The sequence below is a fragment of the Dipteris shenzhenensis genome, chromosome 16 (genome assembly GCF_047967505.1).
Source record: "Dipteris shenzhenensis isolate YYH24624 ecotype China chromosome 16, Dip_SZ_1.0, whole genome shotgun sequence".
NCBI lineage: Eukaryota > Viridiplantae > Streptophyta > Polypodiopsida > Gleicheniales > Dipteridaceae > Dipteris > Dipteris shenzhenensis.
The window spans coordinates 56,385,407-56,400,566 of NC_141611.1; the positions used below are offsets into that span (position 1 = coordinate 56,385,407).

The following is a 15,160-nucleotide window of genomic DNA, read 5'->3' on the forward strand; positions in this document are numbered from 1 at the left end:
TCTTCTTCGCCGAGGCGATGACATACTATCTTCGGGCGAGGTCGATCGGGATCCGGGGTGTTCGCTTTTCCATCAGGGAGGACACGGAGCTCCTGGACTCGGAGTATGCAGATGACACAGCGCTGTATGTTCAGGATGATGAGATGATGCTGGAGAGGGTGAGGCTGGCCTTAGAGGTCTTCTGCTCGGCAGCCGGTGCGAAAATCAACTGGAACAAATCAGTTGGTTTTCTCACAAACCCTGGGGCATGCTCACAGTGGGGGAGGTTTTTGGGTTTCAGATGGATTCCACGGGGGCAGACTGCTAGATATCTCGGCTTTCAGGTTGGCCTGGACATCACGCCAGCTCAGCAGTTTCTCCCGGTGCTAGATTTCATTCGACGGAAGCTGGCTTTCTGGAGCACTGCTAAGCTCTCTTGCAGGTCGTGCTCTTGTAGTCAACCAGGTTCTCCTGGCCACGGCCTGGTATGTGGCCTCTTGTTGGTGCTTCTCGAGATCCTGCGTAGCACAACTCAGGAGGATGGTCCGGAATTTCCTGTGGTCTGGGGGGGATGGTCTTAGAGATACCAGAACCAGGGGAGCCTGGCAGACAGTCATTCTTCCGCAGGCTGAGGGTGGCTTGGGGGTCATTGATCCTGAGCTTCAGAGTCAGGCCCTGCTGGGCAAGTTAGTTATCCGCGGTTTGACCCCGGGGGGGCAAACGTGGAAGATGTTACTTCAGCAGGGAATCAGTTCTTGCGTCGCGCGCCGAGGTGGAGAGTGGCTACCGTCCCTCCGGTGGATCTTCACCTCTGCACCGCTTACTCACCCCCGCTCCGCGCTCATTCGTAGCCTTCTCATGGTTTGGAGGCGACTCCGTCCCAGTCTCCTCCAGTCCCCTCCTAGGAGTCAGGAGGAGATTGACCGCCAGCCGCTCATCTGGAACGATCAAGTCAGAGATACCTTGGGCCTTTAGCTGGGGTAGAGGTCACATATCCTGTTGGATGGCTAGATGCAGGGGCCAGTCTGATCCCTTCGAGTTTGGAGGGACACTTATAGACACTTGGAGACCGTTGCTCTAGCAGCGGCAGCCGGAGGTGTCCGTGGAGCTCAGGCGAGATGCACAGAGATAGATGGAGCGATTCCTGTCGGTTGGTTGGTCCCACTCGAGATTCAGATCCTCATGCCTGGTGATGCCCGTTGGCTTGGACAATTCACCCCCCGTGGCATCCCACTGGTGGTTGCAGGCCGGATGGACGACACCTTTGTATCCTTCTTCGCGGTTTTGGGGGACAGCCGACTCAGGAGAGAGGGTGTGCTCATCGACCCCCTTCTCTCGTGGCAGAGGGTTCGTGTCGTAGGCCTCGTGGGGAAGGTTTGGCGGATCGATCCTAGTATAGAGCAGGATCAGCTGCAGTTATGGCGACTCTGGCTTTGGGAGGGGCGGGCCCTGTCAGAGCTTGATTGGGACCCAGGTGAGTGGAGATGGCCAGAGGTTGTGGCAGGCTAGGGGCCGACCCCTTTCTTCGCTTACAGCACGACACTGGGCAGGAGAGTTCTCGGGAGGATGCAGAGCCGCCCGCCCACCCAGCGGCCCAGTTGGTATGCTCAGGGTATCTCCAGGCTATTTTTGCAGGCCTTCTGGAAGGCCTTGTGGGAGAGCTGGCGGCCGCGGAAGATTTCCTACTTCCTTTGGCTACTCGCCCACAAGGGTCTTCCAGTGGGGAGCTGGTTGCGGCAGATTGGTCAGGATGGACTTTGCTAGATTTGTCATGAGGACGAGGAGTCACCAAAACACTGCCTGTGGAGCTGCACTCGCGCCCAGGAAGTGTGGAGGTGGACCTTCGGGATCCTTACTCGCGCAGCACCGGAGTTAGGTTTGATCACCTGGGGCGCGTTCTGCTGGTGCAGCACCACACTTGGCTATCATCAGTTGTTCGAGGCAGGCCCGCAGGACCCCATGTTCCTTATCACACAGGGGACTTGGGGGCCGCTTGAGGGCATCCCGCAGCACTTGGCAGAGGCGGACACAGGATCTCAGGAGAGGCAGCCAGTCTGGGAGATTATTAGCAGCATCGTCGGATGGCACATTTGGACCTCGCGCTACGCGCAGATCCTCGGTGGTACCTCTCTTTCGACTGCCCAGGTCATGGCCGACATCTGGAGCGAGATTATACACACACTCAGAGGCCAGTGGGACCAGATACAGGGGGATTCCCGGGCTGGCCGGGAGAAGCGGAGACGTTTCCTCCGAGATTGGGATACGCAGGGCCTCTTCTTCGAGCATACTTCTCAGGGCCTTCAGTGGCGCTATTCACCGCCTCTCTGGCTGTTTATTCACACCCGCCCGATCCCTCCGTGAGAGAGAGCTTTTTGTTCTGCGTCCGATTTGTGAATGCAGCCCCGTCAGCTGCAAAACTGACCCCATGTATCTTGTTTTTTCGAAGTAATATAATCAGCACTGTTTTTTCGGCAAAAATAAAATAAAATAAAACATAAACATAAACATAAGACTAGTACAAAGTATCTGAGCCTATGGAGAGGACAGAAGTTTAGGCATGGCATCATTGTGGTGATCCTTTGTATATTGGCGGAGGTCACAAGATGTACGGCGCTGCTGCGGCATAAGATTCATGTTCCATGAGCACCTGGTCTCTGTGTCGTACAGCCTCGTAAATGAAAGTCGCCAGAAGTCCCCGGTCCGGGTAAGACGAGAGGAAGGAGAGGGATCCGAAACTATCCCTGAATAGACAGTGATGATGTCTTCGGATCTTGTACTAACAGGGAATCTGAAAGCAAAAGGCTCCTTTGACTCAATCTCTTGTAGTCACGTGCCTACACCTGTCTAGTCTCAATGCGAAGCCAGTGCGAGGAAACAAGGAGCTGTTCGATCGAAATCCTTAGAGAGTGGGGGAGGTGGATCTTTGTGTACTTTGGCGGATCGATGAAGTCCTCTAGAAGCTGAGTTTCAGAGGAAGCTAGCTAGAGGCTACACAAGTCTTGAGAGAGAGAAAGAAAGAAAGCCCCAGCCAACCTAGTGGGCTGGCCAATGAATTGACCAGCCAGGACGGTTGACCCAACTAGGCCAGTCGGCTGACCCGACCCTGGTTGTGTGGGTTAGCATCGAGTGGACCCAACCATAGAGGTCAGTTAACCGAACCAGGCTGGGGCCTAGTTTGGGCACCCAACCAGCCCTAAACCATGCCTATCCTAGCCTATCAGGTCTACCTAACCTAGCCTCTCCCCAGCGGGCACACCCACATAAAAGCCTTCTCTCACTATGAGATGCCATACTCTAATAGGAGGATGGGACGCATGCAGCTCATTATTAGGCGGCCTAGCTCTCGTGGTGATCTAGACTTAGGCTTGGGGGTGACGCAGCAACCTATGGCTGAGTGATAAGCGACTAACTCCCCTCCTTCAAGCCTGAGGTCAATCAAAGAAAAGATGATGATATAATTGAATGACTAAGTTAACATAGTGGGCCCTCTTGAGAAAATCACAGAACATACAGCAAGACCTAATAATGCTTTGTTGGGGAACTGCCAAATGGATGGTATAATGCAGAGGGATAAACAGAAGATAAGTTCAATAGTCTCATAGAAAAGATACCCAATAGGTTCTTCAAAGGGGTAACATGCTCTAGTTCTATGCAAAAACAGGGGAACAGAGATAAAGATTCTTAGACAAACTCATAGATTGAAATGCACATAGATTTGGATATCAGAGGAGCTTACTCCAGACCAGCTTAAACAAAGAGCCATGGGATGCATAAAGTAAAGTAAGAAGGGGGGCAAGTGGGCTGTTTAGAAAGAACAAAAAGCAGGTATCAGGGAAATCAAATCTAACCCTAAAGACTTTCAGTTTTATGTTAGCATTACAAATAGTTAAGTCATGATGCTTCATGCATTTACATTTTGGGGATTTGATTCTTATTGGTCACATACATCTTTTTGGTCTTCCAAAGATGCTAATAGAGCTCACTAAGGTACACGCAGATTTACTTACCCCACTCACTGAGGATCTCTCTTAGGCAGTTCCGGGTCTCTTCACATAGACTTCGTATCGAGAGCGGCAGAGTAGATCGACTACCCAGGGAGAGGCGCATATGCACTTTGTGTGACATGCAGGAGGTTGAGACTGAGGAGCACTTCATCTTCAGGTGTCATGTTTACTATGAGATCCGCGACGTTTCTACTGCCTCTTCAGAGACAGCTATGGGATTTTGGCCCGATTCATCTCCTACCCAAGCCAGAGATGTTTGGCAGGTTTCGTTCATGAGGCACTCAGACGCCACGAGAGGATACTTCAAGCACGGAGACAGGAGCAGACTTTTTCCTTGGCTGATCCCTCTCAGAGCTCTATCACGGAGTTTTTCCAGCTAGATTACATGGACACCCACCGGACGAGGCCTCCACATGACCGTGACCCTGAGCCTGTGACCCGACAGCTCAGACAGAGGGTTGACACACGGATCACACTTGGGGACATCCCCTCCCTGTTTAGAGTCAGGTCTCGCCCGACGGGGGTCACAGTAGCCTTGGTTAGACGAAGAGCGATGATCAGGAGACATGCCAGGGCTGCACCTTTGAGGGGCCCACAGCACTCTATTGCCGATTTCATGCCTCCATTGCCTCATCCACCCTGATGTTCTGATGGTCATGATGATGATGATGATGATGAGATAGTCGACTACCGACATGACTATGTTGTTGTACTTAGGATTTAGTATTGACATTCTGCATTTTTTGCATTTGCATCGGTGTGGATGCTGGTTTAGTAGCTCCACCACCACAGCTCGTTTGTACCAGGTTTTTCACAGTCTCATAGACCCATCGGTCTTCCGAAGACTTTAATAAACTTCTTTTTTAAAGCCCCCCTCCACTCTCCACTTAGTGTCTCACACTTGGGCATTCCTTCGAGCATTCTCTCACCTTGTCCAGCCCCCTTGGCTGTGGATTGTTCCGTGATTTATACAGTTGCTATTGCCTCTTTGCACTCCTTGGGAGCTGCCTTGTGCCCTCCTAAATCAGTTGTATTAGTTTGGAGGTTTCTTTGCTGTTGCATAGACCTATGGTCTCCCGTGGACATTAATAAACTTTCTTTCTTTCTTTCCCTCGCTTCTCATGCTTTCGCATGTGCACTGCTCTCACATGGTATCATTCGCCATCGTTGATGAGGGACCTAGAGAGGGCTGAGTTGACGGATTCTTGAGGCCATTGCTACGTAGAAGGCACATCGAGGAGCTGATCGTGTGCGGCTGATGCGAACAAAGGGGGATCTGAGGCAGAACTAGTAGGTGGTTGTTTGGTGCACAGCTAGAGAGGGCTTGTGGGAGGGAGTGTGGGCTGATAACAGCCCTGGTCATCAAAGTAGGGCTGTGGAACTATGGATGAGATGAGTTTGGCGTTCATTGCTTGATGTCTATGGACACGGTGTGTACGAGAGTTCGTTTTCTGAGGTTCCCGTTTGTGATATGTTCACCGGAGGATACAGGTGGTGGTGTGTTCCACAGATCATTACACCCCACTGGGAACTTAGTGCAGACTAGCATGGGAATCATAGCTGAGGACATCTCATTGCCGTTCGAGGTGGTGTTGTGGTTTGAAGATCTAGGCTATTTGGTGTTCTCTCCAAGGTGAATCCAGTGGGTGCGCTGCTGGAGGGTCTGGGTCCATGGTTGCATCTTCATTGGCTTGCTTCTTCAGATTATTGTGCTTACCATGAGCTGCAGAGAGGGTATTAGAGTATGGCATCTCATAGTGAATGAGTGCTTCTTTGTGGGTGTGCCCGCCTGGGAGAGGCTAGTTTAGGCAGGGTTTAGGCTGAGTTGGGTGCCCAAACTGGGCCCCAACCTGGTCGAGTCAACCAACCGGTATGGTTGGGTCAACCCAACCCTAAACTGACCCGGGTCAGGTCAACCGATTGGCCTTGTCGGGTCAATGGACCTTGCTGGTTGGTTCCTTGGCCAGCCACCAGACTCGCTGGGGGCTTATAAAAGCCGCCCTCCACTCTCCACTTAGTGTCTCACACCTGGGCATTCCTTGGAGCATTCTCTCACCTTGTCGGCTGCGGTTTGTTCCCTGATTTATACAGTTGTTATTGCCTGTATTTGTGTCTGTCTTTCTCCCTCTCTCTTCTCATGCTTATTCACGTGCACCATTCTCACACCTCCTTGGCCATCAGCTCACTCACTTGTGAGTGATGTTGCCAAAGAACAGGGTACATTGAGCCTCCCTGTTTATATTTATAAGCCTTGCTCTGCTCTATGCAACATCCAACCCTAAATGTAAGGATTGTGTCCTAAAATAGTAGCTCACTCGAGGGACTAGACCTCATTCTATGCTAGCTTTGTTCTCAATCTTGGCTGCCAACTCTCAGTTTAGACAATGCTTGAATTCATAGATCAATAAATATCCTACATTCATCATGTCTCAACTCGGAGCCATGCTCATTTGGGGTTAGACCACCACGTGGATATATGCCTACGTAACGGTATGTGCCCCTAGTTGTGTGACGATGACATTCTTGGGAGACTTTTATGCTTGATGGAGTTTTCTCTTGTGGGTGACTATGATGCAGTTAGAACTTCATGATTAATTTTGCTTTTACTTGATAAGTTGGAGCATGTTGGCAAGAGCACAAGAGAGAAATAGCTCCTGGCAAGCAGATCTGACCTCAAGGCTTCTATGATGAGATAGGGCCAAGATGAGAGACGTAAGAGCAAGATCAACCGGGTCACGTGGAAACCGAAACAAAATAAGATGTATTCAGGAATCCCACCTAGTACAGTTGAGAATGTGAAGGAAACAGAGGATGCCTCCCAAGAAGATAAGATCGCCCAAGCTTTGTAATTTTATCTTCTCAAACATATCAAGTTGGGCCTTCTGCAGTTGGATCAGGTTGAAAACAGCAAAATTCAAGTTTAGTCATTCTCACCGCTTTCAATAAATTGACTTTTAAAGATCTGTGACTAAATTTGTTATGTGTTGACAAAATTACGAACAAAATCAGGAAAGCCAGCATATTTTGAGTTTGTGTGGTCCTTTTGAAGGTGTTGTGACTGCTGCAATCTTTTTGCAGGACAAGACTCACTGTCCGTTTCACATCAAAACTGGAGTCTGCCGATTTGGAGTACGTTGTAGCAGAGCTCATGTGTATCCAGATAAATCTTGTACACTACTCATGAAGAATATGTATAATGGTCCTGGCTTGGCATGGGAGCATGACGAAGGGTTGGAGGTCTGTAATGCTTTTTGTTTTACCCTTCCTTGGGAGATCAGGTTATGCTAGAGAACACTGCTTTCTTGAGTATCTGGCTGTTAATAGTCATGCTGAGGATGTGGCAGTCCTGCTTTTTTGTTATCCCAACCTTTCATTTCTCCTGTGTGAGTTGACAATGACGAGGAAACTAAGTCAACAAAGGCTGTTGTTTCAGAGAGTTGCTATATGTTTGGATAACTGAGCAGTGGCTTGTGTGGAAATCTCTTTAGATGCAAAACTGTACTACGCATAGGTGAACATATCAGCTATGAGCCTGTACTATAGCTGAAATTTAGTGCAATGTCCACATCTTTCTCTTGCTGTCTTTGTCTTACCATGTGCTTTCTTATTTTAGTCCATGCTTTTTCTTTAACTTTATCACCTCAGAAACACCTTTTGCGACTCTCACAATGGATGCTCGGCAGTACATCTAAGCTTGAGGCAGGAGATTCAAGGCAGAACGTATCACTTATGTATCCTGATTGCATTTCTTTGACAATGGCAAATTTGTGGTATGGTTTTGTGCTCGATGTTTGATGTCTGAATTAGTGTAAAAGTGAAACTATGACATTCTTGTTGGGCCTTGCTCTGCCTCTTTATATGCAATCAGTCTGAAAAATTGTGAATGAAGCTACTTTCTTTTATGTCGCTCGTGCTATTTTCTTTTATGTTGATCATGCTATTTTCCTAGTTTTTTAATACGTCTCATACTGAACAGATTGTAGTCCCAGCTTAATCTGCAGCTGGTATTAGCATTCAGGCAATGTGCAACTCTAGTTTCTGTGGTTGGATTTGGTCTATCTGTCTATAGATATATTCTGAGAGTTGTTTGAGCTGATAGAGTTACATAATTAAGTAGCATGAGAGAAGCCTCTCCTTTTGTTTCAGCTTGACATTATAGTTCACATTCTTTAGCCTCTTTAGTGCTATATTTTTAGTTCCTAAAATCCTTTTGTGTTAATTGTTAGTTAGCTTTGGATTTTCAGGATGCAACTAATGCTAGGAAAGAAATCCAGAAGGAAGGCTACTAGTCTGATAACTAAGGCTTCGGTGTCAAAAGGTTTTCTGTGAATAGAGGTCTCACATTTATTAGAATGGCTTACTCTTTTCATATGATGCAGTTAGAATGTAAGTACAGGTCGGTTAGTCACTATAATAAATTTTTTGACAAAGCTTAAGCTTTCTGAGTGGCAACATCGGAAAGTGGAAGTGGCTATCCTTTAAATTGGTCAGGTTGGATATGACATGCCTTTAGGTTCTACATGGCATGCTCTTACTATATTTCGGGGTGGAGTAGCCATGGCTTTACTCTCCTGGGAATTTCAGCGATTTTTAAAGCAATGCATGTTATGGTTTTTTAATGTGTTGAATTAAAGCGTGATGTGGAATATCTAGAAGGTTGTCAAGTTGCAAATAGTGACCTTATTTTGACCTCTTAGATGTGGAGTAAGTGAATTTGGAAGGTCATAGCTGTCAATTTGTATCATTCCAAAAGGGGCAGAGAGGAGTGGTCTTGTTACTTGGCTTGGAGATATAATTTTTAATGGAGGCTGTGGTTCTTGTTTCAAGTCTCGACATTGTGTGGTGAAATAATTTTGAATTGGAATTAGTATAAAGGATCCATTTCCACATTTATCTGGGACCAAGCTATTTATGGACTCAAGGCTAGACATAGAACGTTGCTGTTGTTCTCGTGGGATTCTGTGGAGTGGTGCTTATTGAAGACGGGTAAGCAAGGGTCAATGCCCCACCTGCGAGCCCCCAACGAGGAGTGCATCAGGCCAGTTGAACCTATTTCCAGGGGCGGCAGAAGGCTTCATTTCTCTATATAAAGGAGCTCTTTGGCTCAATTCCTCCATTTGTCTATGTAATGCAATTGCAGCTCTTTGGCTCAATTCCTAACCCATCTATTGAAGCCTTTGAAAGCCAACAAAGTTTGGAGCAGACTTTTGTACACCCACATTAGGTGGAAAACTGAGCTCAAGGCCAAGTAGGTAGAGCACAACCTTGGCTAACTACTTGGAGCATCTTTTGTACTTGACTAGTCCAATCGTTGTGGAGCATTTGTAATGCCATTTCAAGCGGATGTACGCTCTTGCACAGAAAGTTTGGAGTGCCTGAGGTTGCTGCCAATCCTGTAGCCACAGGTTGTAGGTCGAAGTAGGACAATAGAAATAAATCTCCCAATACTGCCTCCCCTTATAGCTTGGAAACGGAGTATGGTACTGTAATGTGTACTTTATGCCGACCAGGAAAGCTCTAAAGCAAGTGGGTTGCATATGGAGAGTGGTACCGAGGTGGGAGGAAGGTGGTCTTCTCATGTAAACTGGGAACCCGACTTCAGGCTTGAGGAACCATCTTGCTACCTTGCCGAAACTGAGTGCTGTGGTTCTAACAAGTGTCCCACCGAGTGGTGACAGTAGCTAGAGGTACCATATCTAAGTTCTAAGGGTTAACCTAGGTCTTAGAGAGAATTGAAAGGGCACATCTAATGAGATGTGACCACTTGTGGTCACATATGTAACAAGTTTAACCTAGGGTAGGAGATGAATAGGATAGGGAAAGAAATACCGGACGTAGAGGTCAGGGAGGCACCTACTGCAACCTCACTGCTGTAGGAGGGCCTAGCAGACAGCCCTAGAGTCCTAGGTTTTCAACAAATCAGACAGAAGCGAAGGAATCGAGGAGAACCAGAGAATCTGGTGCATTACATTTTGTATCAGAGCGGCAACGAACCACTCATGGGACGGTAGAGACTGATGATTGAGGGAGAGGGAAGCAGAAGACAAGTAGAATTGGCAGCATAAGGGGAAAAGAAACTGGAAGATTGGCATCAAGATTCAATGGCGTAGCATTTTCAATCACCAGTCCCTGAGTGTCACATTTGGAACTGCACCTCAGATTCCTTAGAACCTGGGTGCGCCAACTCATTTCTTGGGACAGACTTCTGAGGACCATGGCATCGCTGGTACAGGATCAGAGTCACATCTGACATACGGATGTCTCAATTATGCAGTGCAGAAGAGCGAATTTAAATTTTTGAGTCTATGTAGAAGAATCCAATGAAAGTTTGAGCACTTCGTTGGAGATGTCGTCTATAATGAGGGTGCCAGTCTGTGCTTCCTTCATGGGGCAATAGACATCGCTTTGATCTCCAGCCAACAATTGATTGGACTGAGTGACACTTGGCAGATGATTGACGAAGCTAGGCAATTGATTGACAATTCAACAGATAGACTGATTATGAATGAACGATGTGTGGCAGATGGCTTGATTTGGCTGAAGGACTTGCTTCACATAGAAAAGTGTTCCTGCAAGAGCATTACGATCCAATGTGTTTGATTCTTTGACTCAACTGCAAACTGAATTGTTCTCTGCAATCAAAATGGTCTTTTGAAAATCGCATAGTCATCTGCAAGCGAAATGGAGCACTTCCAAAAGTGAGAATTCGGTAGTGCTTTAAGTGAAGGAACTCTTTCATTTGAATTTCTGCATTCATTTATTTGTAGTGGCATTGGGGGAAGGTTTGGATGGGAATAATAATGAAGGCCATTTGAATATTCTTATTGAACAATCTGTTGGGGGACATATCTCTACAAAAGGATCCCAAGAAGACTAAAATAGTCAAAGAGTGGCCTACTCCCAAGAGCATTCATGAGATGAGATCCTTCTTATGGATGTGTAGTACTGTAGGCGTTTTATAGCCTTTGAGAGGGGGTACTTGGAAAGTATAAAGAGTCATTGAGGCTTAAATTAAGCAAGAGGGTACTTTGGAAGTACCAAGAGTTAAGCAAGAGGTACTTTGAAAGTACCAAGAGTAATCAAGAATTTGATGGTACACAAGAGTAAGTGAGGGTATCCACATTTGGAGGCCTTATAATCAGTGTAACCAGAAAACGCGTTTTGGGCAGTAGAAATGTGAAGAAATGTTTCTGCCCAAAACGTTTCTAAGAAACGTGCGAAACGTGGAACTTTTTTTGAAATATAATTTATGTAAAATACACTATTTTTTTCATTTATATAAAATACACTAATTTTACATGTTTCTAGACAAAACACTTGTCAAGATCTTGAAATGTTTCTTGTGACACTGCTTATAATGGCCGATTTACTTGGATTCTTGAAGGAGGTTACCAATTGTATCTTTGAGAGTATGATGAGAAATTCATTGTAAGGTTGGACTTATCACCCAATTGTTAATCTGTTTCAGCCTGGTAAACTGAAATTGGAGGCAATGTATTACTCAATGGGTTACTTAACGATATCAAAGCACAAAGAGTAGTTTCAAGCTGGTCACTTGGAACTAGACCATTTGTTTATTACAGAAGAGTAGTTCCCAGCTTGTCAATAGGAACTAGACCACTTGTTTATTTTGCAGGAGAAGTTCCATGAGGTGCGCAAAAAGAAAGACGATAGGGACAACAGCTGGGCCCTAACAAACTCTTACCCTTTCTTTTGATTATTTTATTAAAAGGAACAAATAAGATAAAATGAACCTAAGGGATTAGGTTTGCATTAGAAGGTTGAGGTGAGTGGTAAGATAGCAAAGAAAAGAGATAAAGGGTTACAAGGGTAAACCTCTATGAAACTTTGAGTGATTATATCTACATGTAGTCCACAAACAGTATCCATGATAGGAACTGAACCCTGTTTAGTTATTACCTGAGGATAGCTAACACTAGTTTGGTAGCTCAACAGAACATAGAGTGTCCTTTTTAGGGTTCCAAATTTGTTTTTCAGTGGTTTGAATCTTTATCCAATGTAAGTACCCTTCAAGACATATATTTTTGACTTGTTCAAGAACATGGTAAAAATACATCCATAGAGATAAAGCTATGACAAAGCGGTATTAATTTTTTTGAACATAGCTTTAGTTTAGAAAATAAATTTGGGTGTAGCTTTCAATACTAAAATATATATTATGGTCTTTAAAACTGAATAAATATGTGTCTGTTATCGTTTGCTACATCGTACTCAAAGTCATATACATATGAAACCTACATCTTATAACAAACAAAGTTTAAACCTTGAAATTTTGTTTTACATGATATAATATAACATCAATTCACGAGTAATTATTTTTTGACCATTCAATTAGGTTTCAAAAGCTCATAGCCCGATACAATGGAGCCTATGCGCCATTGAAACCTTCTATATCTCATCTAATGGCCTTATATTTCTATAAAAGTGTTGGAATATATCTTATATAACCCATATTACTATGTATAACCATGCTTGACATGAAACTTTTCTTAAGGAATATATATACTATATTACTCTCTCTAGGCGCACTTACGATAAGTCATCATTTGCATAGACCGAAAAAAGGATGATAAAACCCTCACATTCAACCCATTTAAGGACTTGAAAAATGTAACATTATCTTTATACACAAATAAATTTTCTTCCATACATAGAAACCTCAAAATATAAATACCTATTTTGAGAAAAAAATAATTGAATACAATTCATTTTTAGTGTGTTTGACAATCAAAATAAGTGTCACATGCACCCCTGCACTTGGGTGCAAGGTGACACACTGGCTACATCGACAAGTGTATTATGATTCCCAAATAGGAGATTTTGTCGTATGCTGTGACCCCTTTGTGAGCCCTTGTACAGGGACAGTCAGGCACAAGCTACGTAGGTCAGTCTCTCAGCCTTAGGTCAAGTCAGTAGTCAGTTTTTTGTTCACTAGTACCCATTGGAGAATAGTAGGTTAAGTGTTTCCATCTTATAGTTTAGGTCTTAGCCTAGGTTAGGAGTCCCTTTAGGATCCCCAAAGGCTGGACAGGTAAGCAGGGAAGGCAGCTTGCAAAGGCTGCCCAAAAACTCCCCTGGCAAATGAGCCAGGGAGGGCTTTTTATAGGCTGGTTGTAGGCCAGCCAGTCTGTAAAACAGACTGAGTCAGTCTGTTTACAGACTGGGTTGGCTCAGTCCAGCGCTATAAAGGGCCCCTTGGCTGCCCTGTTTTCTCATTCAGTTTGTCTTGCCTTCAGTCCTCCTACAGCTCCACTTCAGCCTCCTGTGCAGCCCCTGAGATCCTCAGATCTGGCCCTGCTCTAGCCTCAGTCCCTTGGCCATCAGTTCAGCCTGATCTGAAGGTGACCACGCAGCACAATAGTCGGAGGTTTGGACCAGCAAACGGAGAGAGGTTTGGACACTGTTTCCTCAGCTCTCTTTTACAGTTTACACAGCTCACTCTCAGCTCTATATTTCCGTGATCTCTTAGTTCTCTCATAGGATCTATCACTTCTAGCTTTTCACTCTCTCACTCACGCAGTAACCCTGCATTCCGCTAGACAGCACAAGCCTCTTCCTTGCCTTGCAGAAGCGTCCTACATCGTTAGTGTGGACAGCATCAAGGTCTCGGTATTGGTCGGCGTTGCCTCTCAGGTTTTTGGGTTTGCTATACGTGTGCACAGCGAGCTCTTCAGAAGCGTGTTCCGTGCTCTCTTGAAGAGTGTTCTTTGTATTTCTCAGCTCTCCAAGTATAAAGCAAATTCTCCCTTGATTGGGGGAGGGGGCCCTCAGTGGGTACAGGGACCCAATCGGTTGTCGACTCTACTCTCTCTCTACCCTCATCTCCTTCCTCTCTCTATGGTAAACAACGCTCATTCCTCGCTAAAGGTTTAAAGAAGGTCTTGCTGTGAATTACACGATCAGATAACCGTTGCATGTTACAATGGTATCAGAGCTTCGGTCTGTATCCAGCTTGACTACTGCGAGTGTATGGTTGTGCTGAGATCCGGAAAGGACACACAATCAAAGATTGCAACCGTGAAGACTTTGAAGAGGAGAAAGACTACCAACAAGATACGCTTCTGCCAAATGGTCAAGAAGTGATGGCGAACCTTCTAGAGCAGAATCGGATCCTGCTGCAGCAACTCGAAGAACATTCATCCCAGCTGGAAGAAAGCAGAGACAGTTGGACCAGACAAAAAAACGTCTGGAGGAAAAAGAAGCAGAAAAGCTGCTGGAAGAAAGAAGAACCACAAATTTTGAAAAACTGCTCTTGTTGATGCGTGAGGAACGCAAAAATGAGGAGGCACTGCGACGCGCAGAGCTCGCCCAGGCAGAGAGGCAACAAAAGCTAGACCGAGAGGCGATGCTTCTCCAACACAAACATATGTTAGCCGCTATGCAGGCAAGTTTGAGCGTAGCGGCTGTCTCCGCCACAGCTTCGCCATCGACAAAGGTAACACCACTCACTCGGTCCACTCCAAATTTTGTTAAGTATGATCGTAAGTGTGATCATTCAGCTATTTTGCAATTTATTCATCAGTTTGTGGCTCATTTTTTAGCGCGGATTCAAGATGAGCAAGATAAAGTCCACCTTGCAGCCCCTCATCTTACAGGTGAGGCGGTGACTTGGTGGTAGCATTGGGCTAGTAAGCATACTGACCAAAAAACGTTTAAGACGAATTTCTTTTGGGCAACGTTTGTGGCCGACCTCAAAGCTCGTTTTCTCCCACCCCAATATATGCTTAACCTGGAGGATGAGTTCGCTCGTCTCTCCCAGAATGGTTTGCTTGTGTTGACATACAGTAATAAGGTCATCACATTGGCGCAACAGTTGGGTGTGACGGAGAGCGCCAAGATGAAGCAATTCATTCGAGGTTTGGACACGAGCATACGTTTTACCATTCGGAACTTCGACCCGCCGGATTATGAGCGGGCGCTGACTCTCGCATAGAATCAAGAGATGATGCTGAACGGGGGAAAGCCCAAGTGACAGGACACCTTCACGATTGTGGAAGGTTTACTTGAGCCCGTCGTGATACGCGGTGATTGGTCGCGTCGTCTGCAAGGGTGCCATGTGTGCACTTGTCTATGTCGAGTGCCAGATCACTGCAGTTCAAGCCGCTCCTCCGATGGGACAAGCAATGGAAAAGTATAATGGTATGGCATTTGATATT

General features: G+C 45.9%; 1 protein-coding gene across 2 annotated transcripts in view; it reads left to right on the top strand.

Moving 5' to 3' along the window:
* LOC147893172 (Zinc finger C-x8-C-x5-C-x3-H type family protein) overlaps positions 1-15,160 on the top strand; it is a 102,203-nt gene that overhangs the window by 5,975 nt on the left and 81,068 nt on the right. For both annotated transcript variants that reach the window (XM_087387715.1, XM_087387714.1), the window contains exon 4: positions 7,062-7,220. In XM_087387715.1, coding sequence (XP_087243841.1) covers positions 7,062-7,220 — 159 coding nt within the window. The remainder of the gene's footprint in view (positions 1-7,061; positions 7,221-15,160) is intronic.